This window comes from Alosa sapidissima, chromosome 16, assembly GCF_018492685.1.
Source record: "Alosa sapidissima isolate fAloSap1 chromosome 16, fAloSap1.pri, whole genome shotgun sequence".
Taxonomy (NCBI): Eukaryota; Metazoa; Chordata; class Actinopteri; order Clupeiformes; family Clupeidae; genus Alosa; species Alosa sapidissima.
The window spans coordinates 11,432,702-11,450,192 of record NC_055972.1 but is presented as its reverse complement, the minus strand read 5'-3'; the positions used below and the strand labels follow the sequence as shown (position 1 = coordinate 11,450,192).

General features: G+C 40.8%; 3 protein-coding genes across 6 annotated transcripts; all 3 read left to right on the top strand.

Annotated features, from left to right (window-relative positions):
• Window positions 1-314: 314 nt before the first annotated feature.
• Window positions 315-3,993, top strand: LOC121685172 (zinc finger protein 660-like). 2 transcript variants are annotated; one of them, XM_042065536.1, is made up of 3 exons: window positions 337-404; window positions 927-1,020; window positions 2,379-3,993. In XM_042065536.1, exon 3 carries the CDS (start codon window positions 2,520-2,522, stop codon window positions 3,921-3,923), a length of 1,404 nt encoding a protein of 467 aa, XP_041921470.1. In that variant the 5' UTR covers window positions 337-404; window positions 927-1,020; window positions 2,379-2,519; the 3' UTR covers window positions 3,924-3,993. The 2 variants fall into 2 exon arrangements, with proteins under 2 accessions (XP_041921469.1, XP_041921470.1); XM_042065535.1 differs by lacking the exon at window positions 927-1,020 and having other exon boundaries at window positions 315-404.
• LOC121685175 (zinc finger protein 571-like) lies at window positions 2,269-10,218 on the top strand. Of its 3 annotated transcripts, none has more exons than XM_042065548.1 (2): window positions 2,269-2,280; window positions 8,378-10,218. In XM_042065548.1, exon 2 carries the CDS (start codon window positions 8,506-8,508, stop codon window positions 9,700-9,702), a length of 1,197 nt encoding a protein of 398 aa, XP_041921482.1. In that variant the 5' UTR covers window positions 2,269-2,280; window positions 8,378-8,505; the 3' UTR covers window positions 9,703-10,218. The 3 variants fall into 3 exon arrangements, with proteins under 3 accessions (XP_041921482.1, XP_041921481.1, XP_041921480.1); XM_042065547.1 differs by lacking the exon at window positions 2,269-2,280 and adding an exon at window positions 5,570-5,730; XM_042065546.1 differs by lacking the exon at window positions 2,269-2,280 and adding an exon at window positions 5,738-6,039.
• Window positions 10,219-11,521: 1,303 nt separating this feature from the next.
• LOC121685174 (zinc finger protein 583-like) lies at window positions 11,522-16,583 on the top strand. Its single transcript, XM_042065545.1, has 2 exons — window positions 11,522-12,078; window positions 14,872-16,583. The coding sequence occupies exon 2, from the start codon at window positions 14,950-14,952 to the stop codon at window positions 16,174-16,176; it is 1,227 nt and encodes a 408-aa protein (XP_041921479.1). The 5' UTR covers window positions 11,522-12,078; window positions 14,872-14,949; the 3' UTR covers window positions 16,177-16,583.
• Window positions 16,584-17,491: the final 908 nt, after the last annotated feature.

Here is a 17,491-nt window from a genome sequence, read left to right as displayed (position 1 = left end):
AATCCACCCTGATGGAATCATGATCATTTTTTTTATCAAATAGATCCCAAATAAAGTTGATGGAGTTTCATTTAACTTGTCAAAGGTCAGTATTGCTGTGAGCGGTCTACAATCAAATCAACGTGTCACCACGAATGTGGGATAGGTAGGCCACAGATGATTTTCAATAATGCACACCTGCAGCTTCCTGCACATCCTGACTTTGAGAAACATCCCAAGCCTCTGTTTTTCACTTTTACTTTGAAATTGGGACAGCATCCCTTTCTTCTTTGAAAGGAAATAAAGTAGGCTAGGTGTAGTCTAAATGGAAGACAGGGCTGTGTAAGTTCAGGAAAGGTGTAGCCTATCCTATGTAATATTTTCTTGTTAAGAGATTTTCAACGTTATTCAAATCCCTGCTTGAGGTAGGCCTACTGTATGTTATTATTTGCTTATGTTTTGTTTCTGAATGCTGAAAACTGTAGCCTAATAGTGGGCATGATGTTAACGATAATTGTGAGGGGTAAATTTATTTTTTAGGATAAAACGAGCAGCTTAATATGTCTAACACTGATTAAGCCATTACACATCTGAGAGCCAATTCTTTGACACAAACACAGGCTACATGATTTGTGGGCTAGGCTACGCCATGCTGTTGTAGGTGCAAAAGGTGCACCGCCAAGGTATGCTGGCTCGAGGGTTATAAAAGTAGGCTATTTTGTCACGTTTTATACATTTTTTTTATAATGATCCATGTGTTCACTTCTGATACCTCGGCCACCATGCCTAACTATCCATGGGTTTCATCAGGTCCCTTTCCACAGGTGTAGGCTATAAAATCAAGCACCTTGATTATAAAGACATATTTGCATATTTGATTTTATTATGTTTGGTATCATTTTAAAGAGGACAATCAGAGCTTTAATTCAAGTCCTTTTGTCCAATAGCAAAGAAAACCTCAGAGGTTGGCAAAACTACCTTTCTTCGAAAAAAACGCCATGCCTGAGCTGAAAATCACCACCTCGGAATGAGATAATATGGGTAAATTATACATTTTCTGAATCTTTAGAACCATGCCAGTATTGCAGTGTTTGTATTTTGTATCTCTAATGCTCCCCGATGCCACAGGATTAAAAGAAAAAAGATGATATGGCGGAAATGGCAGGACAATTTGTGTGATTAAAAGTTTGAAGAGCTCCAGGGTCGGCTGTATTTGTCCAAAGGACTTGAATGAAAGCTCTGATTGTCCTCTTTAAAATGATACCAAACATAATAAAATCAAATATGCAAATATGTCTTTAACAAAGACCAATAGCAAGGCACCTGCGTCAAAAATGTGTTTTTTCAATGGGGGAGGGTATCTTTAACAGCTGATAACCCTGGAGTCACAGCTAAATTAGTGTTATCATACAAAAATGCAAACTACAGACATGTATCTTTTCAAAAAGTATAAGCAACCTTTGCCACCTTGAGTGGTACCGACATCTCATCTGGCCCATGGACTATATGTACAGTATGCAGACTACATGGTGCTTGATTAATACACCTGTGGAGAGGGACCTGATGAAACCCCCTGAGTAGTCATTTAAATACTTGAAATTCAGTCATATGCAAAAACTGTTTATTTGCTGACATTACAAAACACTGTGAATCATCTTAATAATCATAAAAACAAGAATGGCTAAACATTTTATAGCCTATAATAAAACAGGCCTGCACTGACCATGCACTTACTACCTTTCATAAAACAAATATTTAAACAATCATTCAAGTGAACTATACATCATCTAAATGTTAAATGGTGGTGTATACAGTATATGACATTTGTATATTTAGGCAAACAAAGCCCTGTTGGCTCTCAGGACAAATCACACCAATCTAAGACGTCATGTAATATTTTGGAAAAATCACTTTTCAGCTCGGCATCAAATTTCTGTCATCATCTTGCATACAGATATAAGAATGAATGGTTAAACATGTTTTTAAATTGATACGTGGACACTATGTGCATCTATTACTATGCATTGCACATGAATGGTCAAGTATTGCGCCAATGGAGGTATTGGGTGCATTCGTCAGGTAGCCACTTCCAGACAGCGCTGTAATTCACACAATGCCAAAATGCATAATATCAAGTCCAGCATGCATGCATTGTTTTAAGAAGGAAGCAACATTACGGGTGAGGTTAATGGAATTTTACTTAAGGTTTTGGCTTATTGAAAAACTCTGGGCATGTATCATGATGAAAGTGTGATTGTCAAAATAGCTTTATTAACATCAGATGGAAAGATAAAATCTTTGGTCTTGTGATTGACATTATTTCTTGATTGAGTCATGATGGTCTACATCAAACTGACTGAACCTAATAAATATTTGCTTTCTCCATATGGACTGCTCAGGAAGTGTTCGACTACTGAACCTGAACCAACAGCAGGGTGTAAGGAATACCCTGCTGCCAAAATTCATCACACTGCAATCAAAGGACATGAATGAAGGCTAGCTGGTACAAACTTCAATAACAACGAAACATCACGCACGTGATGTGGACAAATAGAGTATCTATAGAGTATCTATCTAGAGTGGAAATCATGCAACAACGTTATCTGCAAAGCCATAATACTTCCACCCCATCGCTACAAACAAAACTTGTGTGTGAAAGTACAGTATGTTCTGATATAAAGGCAGCTAAATGTGTTATGGTCCCAATCAATGTGAAAACAGAGCCAGATTTAGATCACTTTCTCTCAATTGAGTTACCCTCAAGAGAACCTACAATCCAACCATATGATCACAACGTTAATTTTGACCTTTTGGACCTCAAATCAGAGATAAAGTCAGAAATGTCCACTGGTGAAAATGTATCTTTTGAGGTTGCTGAGATGATTGTGGATCCATTTAGAGACTGTGTGAAACCTGACAATGTGCAAGTAAACAATTACAGTATTCCAGAACACTCATTAGAAAGTCTGGGTGCATTCCAAGGAGACAAATTACAACATCCAATGCCACAAGCAAAGGAAGACTGCTGCAGTTTTAAGGTGCTGGTGCTTACAGAGCCTGAGGATTTAAATCAGCAAGGTCGTGTTTGCCATCTTCTCAGATACAGAACTCAAGTGAACAAGAGACTAGTCCAACAACAGCAGAATGGGAAAGAAACTTGTACAGGTGCAAAATGTGAAATCTATAAAGCAAAGCCAAAACCAAAAGACATGACCAAGTCCTGTTCGCTTTGTGATAATGTCTTAGTCAACTGCAGCTGTGTACAGGCTCACAGGCAGACACACACTGGGAAGAAGCCGCACATGTGCCCCACTTGTGGGATGGAATTTGCATTCAAGTGCCGGTTAAAAATCCACACAAGTATCCACACAGGTCAACAAAAGCCGTCCCAACCACGATTTACCTGCAGCCAGTGTGACAAGACCTTCGCCTACTCTAGTGGTTTGCGGGTTCACATGCGGGCACACACTGGGGAGAGGCCATACCAATGCCACACCTGTGGTAAAGACTTCTCCCGATCAGATTTCCTGGCTATGCATATGAAATATCACGAAATGGCACGGACAGGTGAGCGTCCGTTTGAGTGTGATCAGTGTGGAAAGAAATTAACAAGCCGAGGCTTTCTTCAGCTGCACAAGGAAAGGCTGCATGGCTCCTTAACAACAGAGTGTGGACAGAGGGAGAGGCAGTTCTCCTGTGGCAGCTGTGCCAAAGCATTCATGACCAAGCAGTGTCTAGTGAGCCATGAGGCCACACACACAGACACAAGGCCCTATGTGTGCACTGAGTGTGGCCACAGCTTCCGGCGCAGTGACAGTCTCACGAAGCACATGCGGATCCACTCTGGGGAGAGACCCTACAGCTGTGGTCACTGTGGGAAATCTTTTCCTTATGCACAGTCTCTGAAAAGACACCTGAACCTTCACAAAAAAAGCAGTAGATAGTTGAATTGGTGCTCTTTTTCTGTTACAAATAAAACACAAAAATCTGTGTATTTATTTTGTTGAGGTAATATTTTTTTAGGTGTCGTTTTCAACTGAACTGAAATGGATTATCCTTTCATCATGTTAGTTCACAGATGATAATAAAACATTTATTTATTATAAAAAGAAATTGCCATAACTGTATTGCTGAAGATTATTTGTACTTTATGTTAAATACACTCTTCACACAAATAAACTATGTCAATAATGATCTGTTTGTGATTCTATAGACATTTCATGATATTGTTATATGCCAATGATATAGAAATGAAGGATGTACTGTAACTACTACAGCTTGGGAACCAAGTCTGCAACATACACAAAAACACAAATAAATAAATAAAATAAATAAATAACAACACTAAAAAATGTTTTGCCTACTTAGATACTGAAATAGAGATTAATATGTTTGTTCAATAATGTCTAGTCAGTACACCAAATAAGGAAGGCCTATAGATAGATAGTAGCCTAATTGTGAAAATAAAATATGTAGATCTTGCAGTTTGGTCTTTTCATGTAGCCTTGGCAACTAAGCCATCTAGTATAGGCCTGAAATATGCACATTAATTGACACTAGTTAAACTCACCTCAACATTGCAATCATTTAACCCACCATGGGCAATGCTAACACTGTTACAAACAGTGCAGCATGCAAGACTAGCCCTATCATTATTTTTTACTCTTATAAACAAGGGTACACTTTGAAATGGGTCTTACATTTTCCTTTTTTGGGGACACTGACTCTGTCGTGACTCTCCTGTTCCTAGATACACTAAACTGATCAGGATGCTCTCTGTCTTGGATGCGCTCAGACACACACGCACCACCACCCCTCTCTCTCTCCCCTGTCGTGTGCGCGCTACACTCAGATGCACACGCGATTTTAGGTCTCCCTCTCGCGTGGGCGCTCTTGATCGCTCGCTCTAGATTCCGGGAGATTTTATCTAATTTGCGGGCGTCAGGGAGCCGCTATCAATATGCGGGAGACTCCCGGAACTTCCGGGAGACTTGGGATGTCTGGAAGTATGTAGTATCTTTAGTGTATGAGAAAGGAAGACTGGTTTAAGTGAAAGAGCAGACCTGGCAGGAAAAGTCATATATAGGAAATGTAAACAAAACCTAAAGAATGTATAGATAACAGGATGAGAGGGCAAAGGTGAAGTACCATCTGTGACCTGGTCTGCTATTTATTAACATAGGTGGTGGGAAAGCCACAGAAGGTCCAGTCTAGGATGACTTGAAGGGGTATAAAGGCTGGACATCAGCCAGTGTAGGGCAGCTTGTTTCATGAACTAATGCTTGGGTGTGCATTAAAGCTACACTTCTTCAGTATTCTTTCGTTTTGTCAAAATTCTTCTGATTTTGAATTGATTAATCATCATTCTACACAACAAGCTCACAAACCCAGGTAGCATCTCTTTTTTTTACACATTTTCATTGACATAGTCCTATGTTTTGTTGCAGCTTTTACATCCTGACTGAATTATGAAAGATGAGATAGGCCTAGTGTTTGTATTGCAGGCTAGTGATTTACTCTGGATTGAATTTAGGCCAGTGAATGGTGCATTATTTTCTCGGTAATGTTGACTATTCGATTGGTGGGCAATTGTATTATGATCCTAAATAAGAAAACAAGACATCTGACGACGGACAACTTTTACTTTGAAAATCTTGCCTGTCCGTTAATGGTCCTGTCCCTGACTAGCAGCACATAGTAAACTTCCGGTCCCCGTGAGAGCTGTCTTGTAGGATCTGTCAATAAAATCTGGTAAGGTCGCTGAAAAAGACAAGATCGCATGTTTTTTGTTAATAGGTAGTCAAGAAGCACCGCTCTCTTAGACGGGTTCTGTCGATAAGGATGGTATTATTCTACAGATAAGCTACCACGCCCGCTAAAAAGATAAGTTACAATTAAAAGTTGGCTAATGGCAAGAAAGTTGGATGATCTGATCAGACGCCGTCTAGTCCAGAGCTGAACAATGACATACTCCGAAGGAAAACTGTCAGTTTAGCGAAAACCAAACATAGTCAGGGAGACTCTTCGAACTGACATGAAACCAGAAAGCTGCTGCTTGAGGTAGGCTAACTGCTCAGATTAGTATCTTTCACTCAGCTTTTAAGGATGGTGCCTGCTTAGCAAACCCCAGTGAAGTGCGCGCAATGGCTGCACTTTTATGGTGTCATATGTTCTTGCCCGTTGCTGGTGATTTTGTTTATGGCTTGGTTGTTGATTGGCCACTTTCAAAGTCAAAGTCAAAGTCAAAGTCAGCTTTATTGTCAATTTCTTCACATGTTCCAGACATACAAAGAGATCGAAATTACGTTTCTCTCTATCCCACGGTGAAGACAAGACATATTTTACCAATTTAAGTCCACAGACAAACATAACATTCAAGTAAACAAAAAAGTAAGTAAATAAGAGGGCACATATAATAATGAAAAAAATAAGAGCCGCAAAATTTGGTTTAAATTGTGCATAGACAGTCAATAAAATACTAGTGCAAAGTCAGGCCAATAAAAGGCTTGGGTAGTTCTGTTTGACCTAAGTAAGAAAGAAAGTGACATAGTGGTGCAAGTTATGTAAGAGCAGCAGAAGTGTTGTGTTTTCAGGACAACAACAACAAGTTGTAAAGTGTACAAGTGTGCAAGTGTGCAAGTGGAGTAGTGCACGCGGCCATTGTGGGTCCAATGTCCAGGATGTTATGTAGCTGAGGGTGGAGGGGGGAGAGGAGGGAGAGAGTTCAGCATCCTTACAGCTTGGTGTATGAAGCTGTTGGTGAGTCTGGTAGTGCGGGAGCGCAGGCTTCTGTACCTCTTCCCAGAGGGCAGTAGATCGAACAGATTGTGAGCGGGGTGACTTGCATCACTCACAATTTTGGTCACCTTGCGGGTGAGGTGGGTGGTGTAAATGTCCTTCAGGGAGGGGAGTGAAGCACCAATAATCCTTCCAGCTGTGTTCACTATGCGCTGCAGGGCTTTCCTGTTGTATTCAGTGCAGCTTCCGCCCCACACAGCGATACAGCTGGAGAGGATGCTCTCAATGGCGCCTCGGTAGAATGTGGTCATGATGGCTGGTGGAGCACTTGCTCGCCTGAGTTTCCGCAGGAAGTACAGGTGGCGCTGAGCTCTCTTCGCCAGTGATGCAGTGTTGGTGGTCCAGGAGAGGTCTTCGCTGATGTGCACCCCCAGGAATTTGGTGCTGCTCGCTCTCTCCACCACAGCACCGTCGATGGTCAGTGGCAGGTGTTGGGTGTGACCTCTCCGGAAGTCAACAACAATCTCTTTTGTCTTGCTGACGTTCAGCAGGAGGTTGTTGTCCCTGCACCACGTGGTCAGATGGTCGAGGAAACCACCTAGAACGCCTCTCCGGTATCAGAGCCATTTTGTTTCTGTAATCTATTTAAGAAAAATATGATTCATAGGAGTGTGGAATAATGGAATCATTGGCTTTTTTGATTTATTATTATGAATTGATGTATTTATTCAGTTATACCTCTTCCTTCATTTTAATATCATTTTATGATTACTTTTTCTTAATGTTCACAAATTAAATTAATTAAAGGTGATGGTAATCCAACAGCGAAGTGGCATGCCACAGGCAGCTAACAACTGGTGGTGTGGCACTAATGGTCTGCTGTTGGACCACCATCAACTTTAATTTAATTTCACTAATTGTACATATATATATACACATACATAAAATGCTATTAAAATGAAGTAAGAACTGAATAAATAGAAGCATGACCACAATTGGCAAAACAGTGGGGCCGCCAGTGGACCGCTGGAAAAACGATGAGCAAAACACACCTTTTTCTTCTGCTCCTTAAAATGGTGGCTAAAGTATGAGGGCTCCAGCACTATTATCATTAAGTCATATATAGCGAGAGGTCATTCTACTATGTTAAGAGCCAAGCCAGTGAGCAAACACCAACTTGCTTGTATGAGCTTGTATAGCCGAAGGTAACTGAACCTATGAGATGTGACTATGACAGGTGATGTGAAACTAGGTGGACATTTTAAGCAACACAAAGTAGTTCTTTCACTATAAAATAGCTAATGATACTACTCTGATTTTAAACATGGAGAATGGAGTCTCTGACATTGCTGATGCACACCCAGAACACCTGGTTTTGCACTAATGTTGTCATGGGTAGGATGGAGTGTGAATTGTTTTGTTGGTTTAAGATGAATTGCTTACTCAACACTAAAGAGGACCCAGTATGTTTCACAGACACACTGGAATGTGTCTCACCTCTATAAATGTAATTGTCATTAACTGTTTTGGGTCTATATTAATTTGATTTACAGATTAGAACACTCCACCCCTCATAAGATACAATATGTCTGACATTATTTCTTGATTGAATATTGACCGTCTGCACTAAACCAATCAAACATTTTTCCTTTCGCCATAGGACTGCCAAGAGAGCCATAGACTGAGGCTGAACCAGTATCAGGATGTAAGGTGTGGACTGTGAATGCACCACTGCTAAAACTGCACTCCTTAATAAAAGGACATGAATGTGGACTTCTGTTGGAAATAATGAATCCACATTCTTTTCATATCCAGCGGACCTCAACCCCATCCTCTAAACTTAAACTTAGGTGTGGGAGTGAAAGTACCAGCAATGCTTGTTCTGATACAAAGACAGCTGAATGTGTTCTGGTTCCAATCAGTGTGAAACCAGAACCAGATTTAGATCCATACTTTCTCTCACTTGAGTTACTCTCAAGAGAGTCAACAACCCATCCAGATGATCACAAGGTGAAGGTTGACCTTTTGGATCTCAAATCAGAGATAAAGTCAGAACTATCCAGTGATGAACTTCTATGTTTTGAAGTTGCTGACATGATTGGGGACCCATTCAAAGACTGTGTTAAACTCGTGAATGAGCAAGTAAATAACTGTAGTATTCCAGAACATTCGGAGGGAAGTCTGGTTGCACTGCAAAAAGACAAACTACAGCATCCAACACCACAAGTAGAGGAAGATCACAGTAGTACTGAGGTGTTGCTGCTTGCTGAGCCTGAGGGTTTGAATCAGGAAGGCCGTGTTTGCCATCTTCTGAGATACAGAACCCAAGTGAACAACAGACATGTGAAACAACAGCATAGTGAGAAAGAAACTTGTGAAGGTACAAAACGTGAAACTTATAAAGCAAGAAGGAAACGGGGTAACTTGAAACAGTATATGTGCTCGCTTTGTGGTAAAATTCTTGCCAACTGCAATGGTTTGCAGGTACACATGCGGATACACACCGGGGAGAAGCCGTATGTCTGCCCTACTTGCGGGAAGGCGTTCGCACGTTCTGATTGGCTGAAAGATCATATGATGATCCACACTGGACTACAAAAGCCGATCAAACCACATCAATTCCAATGCAGCCAATGTGACAAGAGCTTTGCCAAGGCCTCTGGCCTTCAATACCACATGCGGCGTCACACACGGGAAAGGCCATATGCTTGCCATCTATGTGAGAAACGCTTCATCGATGTAAGTGATTTGAACCAGCACGCAGTGTGCCACTCAAACATCAGGCCTTTTGTTTGCACTGATTGTGGAAGCAGCTTTCAACGGCGGTGCACGCTAGAAAAACACCAGCGCATCCACACTGGGGAGAAGCCCTACAAATGCCCAGAATGTGGAAAAGCCTTCCCATATAAGTACAGCTTTACTGTGCACTTGAGGACCCACAAAAAATTACCAACTATACACAGGGATGGATTGAATCAACAATAACAGCAGTCAAAAATTAGGGTTTGATTGTAAAAAGAGGTAATAACAGGAATTTGTTTTATGTACCGTATATTGTTTGAGTGCATGAAAAACAGCAAAGGAAGTATTGGTTTGGGGCAAGTGCATGGAAATATACCGTTCAAGTTCCATGACCACACTCAAGACCTATGGCATGGCTTTCCTTTTCCTTCTATTTCTTCTCTTTTTGTTTTTTTCTACTCAACCCAAAGTATTTTCATCCTTTTTTATTTAGTGTGATAAGAATCCTACATTTGCCATTATTTACAGTCAGTATCAGCGTTGGCTATACTTTGCATCCTATTACATCTATTCAGTAAGCCATCCTATTACACTACTGCTCATTTAATGAGACTCTGTACAATTTTAAATTATACAATGATTATTGTTTCTCATTATTTATTTTTTTGTTACTAATTTTTATTTTTTCATCCAATGTTTTGTGAATCATCTAAGTCTCTGTTAAACACTTTATGAATATAAAAGCTGTGTTTTTATTAACTAGCAACCGTCTTGTAGTGCTTTATATTCAGCAATATAAAATATGGTGTATCCTAATGTGGACAGGACATTCAACACTGAAACGCCATGGAAGTGTTTGTTGTTAGTAGTGTCTGGAACACTAACTTTTCTAATGTCATGGTAACCACACATCATATCTGAAGCTCTCTGAGTGGGGATGTCCTGGGATATCCCCACCCTGGAATGCCTCGTCCAATGAGAAATTAATAAATAGTTCAGCCAGACCTAACTCTACACCTCAATCTTTGTAGGATCATTCTAAAACGTGTGCACTTACAGAGGTTTTGGCTGATGGTAGGCTAATATTAATAATACTATAACATAGATAGGCCTAAAACAACCCATAACTCACAAAAATGCTTACTTAACTATGCTGAACAGTGTTGTGTTCTATACTGTACATTCGCCAGTAGGTGGCGAGAACGTATTACGCAGTTATTCATATGTACGTGTTCTGATATGATAGGAGAGAAGAAGAATACATGGAGAATGAATGAAACGTTACTGTTGTATGGAGCTAAATTTGTCTCAATAATATTTGTATATGCGCAGAGGGGGATCCACAAATATTTCTTGATTTGCATGTGTGTTTTGATATCTACAAATAAAAAAAATCATATTTGTAACTCGTATATTGACTTTTACAAATATAGATGTGCATTTGTAAATAAAATGCCATTTGTAAAACCGAAAATTTCATTTGTGAAATGTGATTCTGCATTTGTGGATCACCAGCACACGCATTCTTCGCTTTCCAAAGTTACTTGTTTTTGAGACGTTCTTCACATGAAAGTCACACAAATCCACACGTAAATAGGCCTACTTTAATTCACCATCACACAGAAATCGCAATCCAGTAGATGGCGACATCCACAAATATTTCTTGACTTGCATTCGTGTTTTGATATCCACAAATAAAAAAAATCATATTTGTAACTTGTAAATTGGTTTTCACAATTGTAGATGTGTATTTGTAAATGAATTGTCATTTGTAAAACTGAAAATTGCCTTTGTGAAATCTAATTTTGCATTTGTGGATCACCAGCACACACAGTTTTCGTTTTCGCATTTGTGGATCAGCATTTGTGGCTCACGTATTTTTGAGACAAACTTTGTGGCAGAGAAGCACCCAGATCCACAAGTAGCCTGCTGACACTTTCTAATCCAGTAGATGGCAGTGTTGTTCTATGGGACTCATAACACACAGAGCTAGCGAACCTATTTCTTAAATCTAATAAGTTATGCCTTTTACAACAAGCTTTTTGATGGAAAAGTGGTGTTTAATTTCCATAATCGTTGTTTAGTCAGTTTGCAAGCGAAATCAAGAATTACGATCTTTGATAGTCCAGAGTGGACACGTCTGCACGTTGATGTTGGGAGGGATGGACCCTTTAGTGATCTTTCTGTTGTTTCAAAAACCTGCTTCCTTTTCTGTGGAGTAGGTTACAAGTCTTTTAACGCCAATTACTGTCTATGGATCATGAACCGACTCAAATCACAAAAGTAAGAACTAAATCGAGACATCTAGCAGCAAGCATAATTGTTCCTATTACCAGCGTCTGTCTACGGTCTGTCTTATTAGACATTCTCTGCTTTTACCAAAAAGTAGCCAACTCCTCCATATGTCACGTGATCTTTTGTAGGCTATCGCGGGCGGGCTCTGCTATCGCATATCAACGCCTAGTTGGAGCCAGCAGGCAGATTGCCACAGCAAAGGAACTGCTGAAAGAGAGTACTTGGCCTCGGTTGAATAAGTTGATACTGACATTTCGAAACAGCACCCAATTCTTTACAACTTCATTTATGGGAGGCACAGGTTGTTGGACTGCAAAATAATTGGTAAATATATTTTGGGGGAGGGGGTACATGTTTATCCACAACAGTTACAGGCTACTGTATAAGTGTTTGGGGGTTATGTTTTGTGCCTTGACTGAAGTGCCAGTAGAGAAGACGTTGGCCTACAAAAGAACATGCTTGACAGACAGTCAGAAACATTTAATTCCATTGAGGGACTGTTTTTTCTTCAGTGTATGATATATTCTCCAATTTTGGCTCAATCGTGCATGACTAAACTGGCTTTGTAAACGAACATCCGGAACCCACTATGGAAAGCATGAATTCCATTGACCCCCAGAAGCGTTTAAAGACTATATTGTCCATTGCTTATTTCTAAAGAAACACAACAATGTATGAAAGGCTCCCTTGTATCTCACGTTATGACACCGTAGCAGCCGTTTTTTGTAAAAAAAAAAAAAAATAGGCTATCATGTCATGACCACGAGTCTCTGTCGCACAGTAGAGAAATAGCCTATGGCACGTCAACTGCGCCAAAACGTGAGTGGGAAACCTAGCCTACTGAAAACGTTTAATTGATGTGATATAATGATTTGTTAAATGTATGGCTACAATTGTTTATTAAACATCATAGTAATTTATTTCGTCAGTCATTATGTTCATTTTAATGAATAGGAAGGAAATTTAGACCATAGCCGCGATATCTGCCATGAATCACATCAGCTGGTGTGTCCAGGGTCGTCTTTTCGAGCTCCTCCCAGCTGACTGGTGGATCACGTGGACAGTCGGGCGCAATCAATTATTTAATAAATAAATGTTAAAGGTGCTCTAAGCGATGCCACACATTTTTAGGCTAAACATTTTATGTCGCATTATGTTACTGCAAACATCACCTAACCAACCGCTAGCTGTCTGTGTCCTGAATAGGCCTACACTGTAAAAAAACACGATCTCTGTGGACAGCCCAGGCTCCAAAAACGACAACAAAAATAACCTGGGCAAACCTAGCCCATAAAAACATAACCAATTGTTCCAGCAAATCACAGATGAGATGCGTGTTTAGGAGAGTTTCAATTGCACGGGAGGGAGGGGGAGGAAGTAGTGAGCTAGCTCTCTGTTTTGTTTGAAAGTCAACAGAAGTGACGTTACCCAGCATCGCTTAAGTGCGCCACATACTCGACGCACCCCGACCTGTAGCGCGACAATGTGACGTCACAGAAGCGCCATAACCATTTATACTCGCGCGTCGTGGTCACGACACTAGTTGCAATATTCTCCTGAACAGAGGTGTCGCTGTTGTGAAAAGATTAATGCTAACTCCGTTACACAGCAGAAGAAGCTGCATTAAGAAACACTAGTAGCAGAGAATATAAACGGGCTCTGCTATTAGCTAGCCTCTGTGATGGTACTTCAGACTTTGGTTGCTACTATTCACAACTACCACCATCATTATCATCTAGTTTCCAAGGTGTGCGCACAGGTAGATAGATAGATAGATACTTTAGTCATCCCGAGGGAAATTTTAATAATTTAAACAGTTTAGTTAGCTGGCTAGCTAGCTAGCAGCTGGCTGAGTTTGTGTAATTTCCTGAAGTGGAAAGTGATTTTGTTGAGGCCTTAATAGATATCCTTTGTTTGAAAATAAATCGTTCTATTCTTTCCTCTTAATTCCATGTGTTACAACTCTCGCTGGTAACTTTATTAACTTATCCAGCAAACTATTACAAATTCACGACTGTAACAAAACACTGCAACTCTCGCTTGCCCTCGAACTAGTCCATCTTCCTGTTTCCGCTTTGTCGCGCTCGTCTGAAAAAAAATGAACATAAGTCCCGCCTCCTAACTTTACATGCCCGCAGGTGCTTTAAAAATAGGGGAAACATCATAGACCTCTCCAGAATAAGTCCCGCCTCCTAACTTCCGTATCCATCCAACTTCCTGGCGTCGATTGTCTATGGGAAATAACATGGCGTTTTGAAAGATTGTACCTGTCAAACTCTAGGTGACAAAGTAGAAAAAGCTGCTGGGCAGATTGGCCTACACACTTCTGCCATCTAGTTTCCACTGGATTTTTTGATTTTCGGTGCCGTTTAAGTAGTAATTCAGTGGAAATGCATGGATTCCAGTTTCTTCCAGTAGCAGCAACTGGAATCCATGCATTTCCACTGAATTATTTTTGGAATCTGATCCCTTATCATACCTGTTCATTGTTACTCGTTGCTCGACTTATCGTGACTAAATTCAAGATGGCTGCAAACGCTAAACTTCGTGAAGATACTGTCTGTATAAATCGTCTTGTAAGTAAACTACCAGTGCTTTTTCAAAGTTCTCAATGTCTCGTTTTAAATGTCAGGGCCCTCGGAAGTCTACCAATGAAGTGTGGAGATACATTGAGCCTCGTAAATGGGTGTAAAACAGTGATTTATTTGCATGGCTAGCCCGATGCCGAAGCACCACTATTGAAAAAGCTGTTGGTAGCATCGGCTAACTAGCGACAGATTTTGGAGTGCAGGGGACAAGCCGAGATGGGCTATGAGACATACGTTCACACTCGGTATCATGTTTCAATACACTTTAGGTCAATATCACACCGGAATTCTCCTTTAAAGTGACAGGCACTCAATTAGACCTATACACTACCAAGACGATCTTAATACCACCCCCCCCCCCCCTTGTCCAAGTCAGCTACCGCCACAAATTGAATCCAATTCTGTGGGAAACACTGCTGCACTAGTTGAATAGCAAAACACTAACACAGACTATATTTTAAGTAAAAATGTTTATTGCAATTACTTGAATAATCTTTTTCTCTGACATACTGTATGTTGGCTTGTCCAGATGGCTGTGAGAGGAGTCCTTAGATGAAGGTTGAATCAGACTAAGCCCAACTCGACGTCTAGGAGTGCCATAACTGGCATGAAGAACGGACACACTGGATTTCCAACCACACAGACAATGGAGACTGCAGATCAACAAACTGACCTGGCTACACCACAACATCTTGAAGCAGAGATTAAGAATGACTGTAAAAGATCTAATTCTTGGACACCAGAAGATGTGGTTTCAACTCTCTCAGTCAAATCAGAGCCAGACTTCAGTCCTTACGTTTGTACTCAGAAATTGTTCTTGGAGAGGGATAGTTGTAGTCCAGATCATCTTTACACTGAACATGAACTCTTTGACCTCAAATCTGAGGTTAAGTCAGAAGTGGACTCCGATGAGCAAATGTCTTTGGAACTTGCAGAAAGGATTGTGAATCCATTTCAGGACTGTATGACATCTAAGGTTGAAGTTGATGAGACTGATGAAGTGTGTGACTATAACGCTGACCATTCAGTGGCCTTATTAAATGTCTGCCAGGAGGGGAGTGTCCAGGAGGCACAGGGAGGTAACCATGACACTGAAGTGTTGACGCTGACGGAATCTGAGGAGTCAATTCAGGAAGGCCGTGTTTGCCACGTTGTGAGGTACAAGCGCAAGGCTAAACCTGGAGCGAGAGAAGCTGATAAACCAAAGACACAATCTGAAAGTTTAAGGGAACACCTTTGCTTACTGTGTGGGAAAAGCTACAGCAGTGCTGATACTTTGAAGGCCCACATGAAGATACACAATAGTGAGAAATCCTTCATCTGCCCCACCTGTGGGAAAGCATTTAAAAAGAGTGATTACATGAGAAAACACATTCGTGTGCACACAGGAGAAAAGCCATATGTATGCCATCTGTGCGGAAAGGCCTTCCCGCGGTCAGACTCCCTCGCCGATCACATGCGGATCCACAATGGCAAAAAGAAAGAGAAAAGAAAGAGAATGCACTCGTGTGAGGTGTGTGGAAAAAGCTTCACTAAACCATGCATGCTTTTGTGGCACCAGCAAAGGCACACAGAGCATAGGCCCTTTATCTGTAAGCAATGCCACAAGGGATTCAAAGTGCTGACTGACCTACGGGATCACCAGACCAGGAGTCATACAGACGTGAAGCCACATGTGTGCAAGAATTGTGGACACTGCTTCAGCAGAAAGTACTGCCTAGAGAAACATCAGCGCATCCACACAAGACAGAAACCTTACAGCTGCCCGCACTGTCCAAAAGCATACAGCTACAGACAATCGCTGGTACACCACTTGAAATGTCATGCTAATTAAGTATTTTTTCCATCAGTCACAATGCAGGGGAGGGGGCCTCTCAGTTGACCATTGCTTTACACATGATTGTTGCAACAGTTCAGCCTTGACAGATCTTAACATGTGTAAGGAGCGGATGGTAGATTGTAAGTCTAGAAACACTTCAGGTCTGGCTTTCTTCAGACAAGAAACATTACGATAACACTACATAAAATCAGTAACAACTCATCTAGGGTAAAAGTAGCGCACCCTCAATATTGTACAATTTAAAAAGAATTTAATTTTCCCCATTTCCTTTGTGTTTTACGGATATCAATGTACAATCTGTAGCTATAAGTATATATACTCTTTTGATCCCATGAGGGAAATTTGGTCTCTACATTTATCCCAATCTGTGAATTAGTGAAACACACTCAGCACACAGTGAGGTGAAGCACACACTAATCCCAGCGCAGTGAGCTGCCTGCAATAACAGCGGCGCTCGGGGAGCAGTGAGGGGTTAGGTGCCTTGCTCAAGGCCACTTCAGCCGTGCCTACTGGTCGGGGTAAATCGGTCAGGCTCTTGGCTGCACCAAGCATGCATTTGAAAATCTCACTGCACACAATTGGATAACACTACGACCAATGTTTGCTGACTGATTCCGGACTTCAACGTAATTGATAACACTATACGACCAATGTTTACTGACTGATTCGTTGCAGCGCTGTCGTCATCTGTTTAGCTCGCCTCTGGCCCATATCAGATACACAGATGTGATTGGTTCCTCGTGATGCAAGGGTAAAAGCTACGTGCATCATTATTCATCGCAGAGAAAATTTAAATTGTGCTCTCACGAGAACTCTGGATTTCCAGGGTATAGCTGAACTCTGACATCTAGTTAAATTTCCCTCTATTTGTAGCTGGAAGTTCCGGTTGTTGAATTAGTAATTGAGCAGATATGTTTAGTCTGATTTTTTGTCAATTTTACCTTTGCATCTTTTTTCAAAGTCATTATATTAGTTGAGAGAAGTTCAGGCGCTTATTGTGAGCGGGGATTTGTTAACTTTTCGACGGTTTAAAATAGAACATGAGTGTTATTTGGACTACTGAAAGACTGTCTTGCTTTGCATATTTCAGAGTTATAAGATCGGAGCATCTCTTTATGGATTTCATAGTGGATCTGAAGTTTGTATTTACACCATTTTCTTTCGGTCTTCCTACCCTTTCTTTTTAGTAGTTTAACCGCTGGATTTTGCTTCCATGGTGTTAAAGAGGGTGTTGGGAGATGAACCCGACACAAGACTGATGTGTACTAGTGCTGATTCAATCATCCTTTCCCCATTTAAATGTGAATGT

Coding starts and splice junctions, on each gene's coding strand:
- LOC121685174 (XM_042065545.1), top strand. CDS start 14,950: ATGAAGAACGGACACACTGGATTTCCAACCACACAGACAATGGAGACT.
- LOC121685175 (XM_042065548.1), top strand. CDS start 8,506: ATGAATCCACATTCTTTTCATATCCAGCGGACCTCAACCCCATCCTCT.
- LOC121685172 (XM_042065535.1), top strand. CDS start 2,520: ATGTGGACAAATAGAGTATCTATAGAGTATCTATCTAGAGTGGAAATC.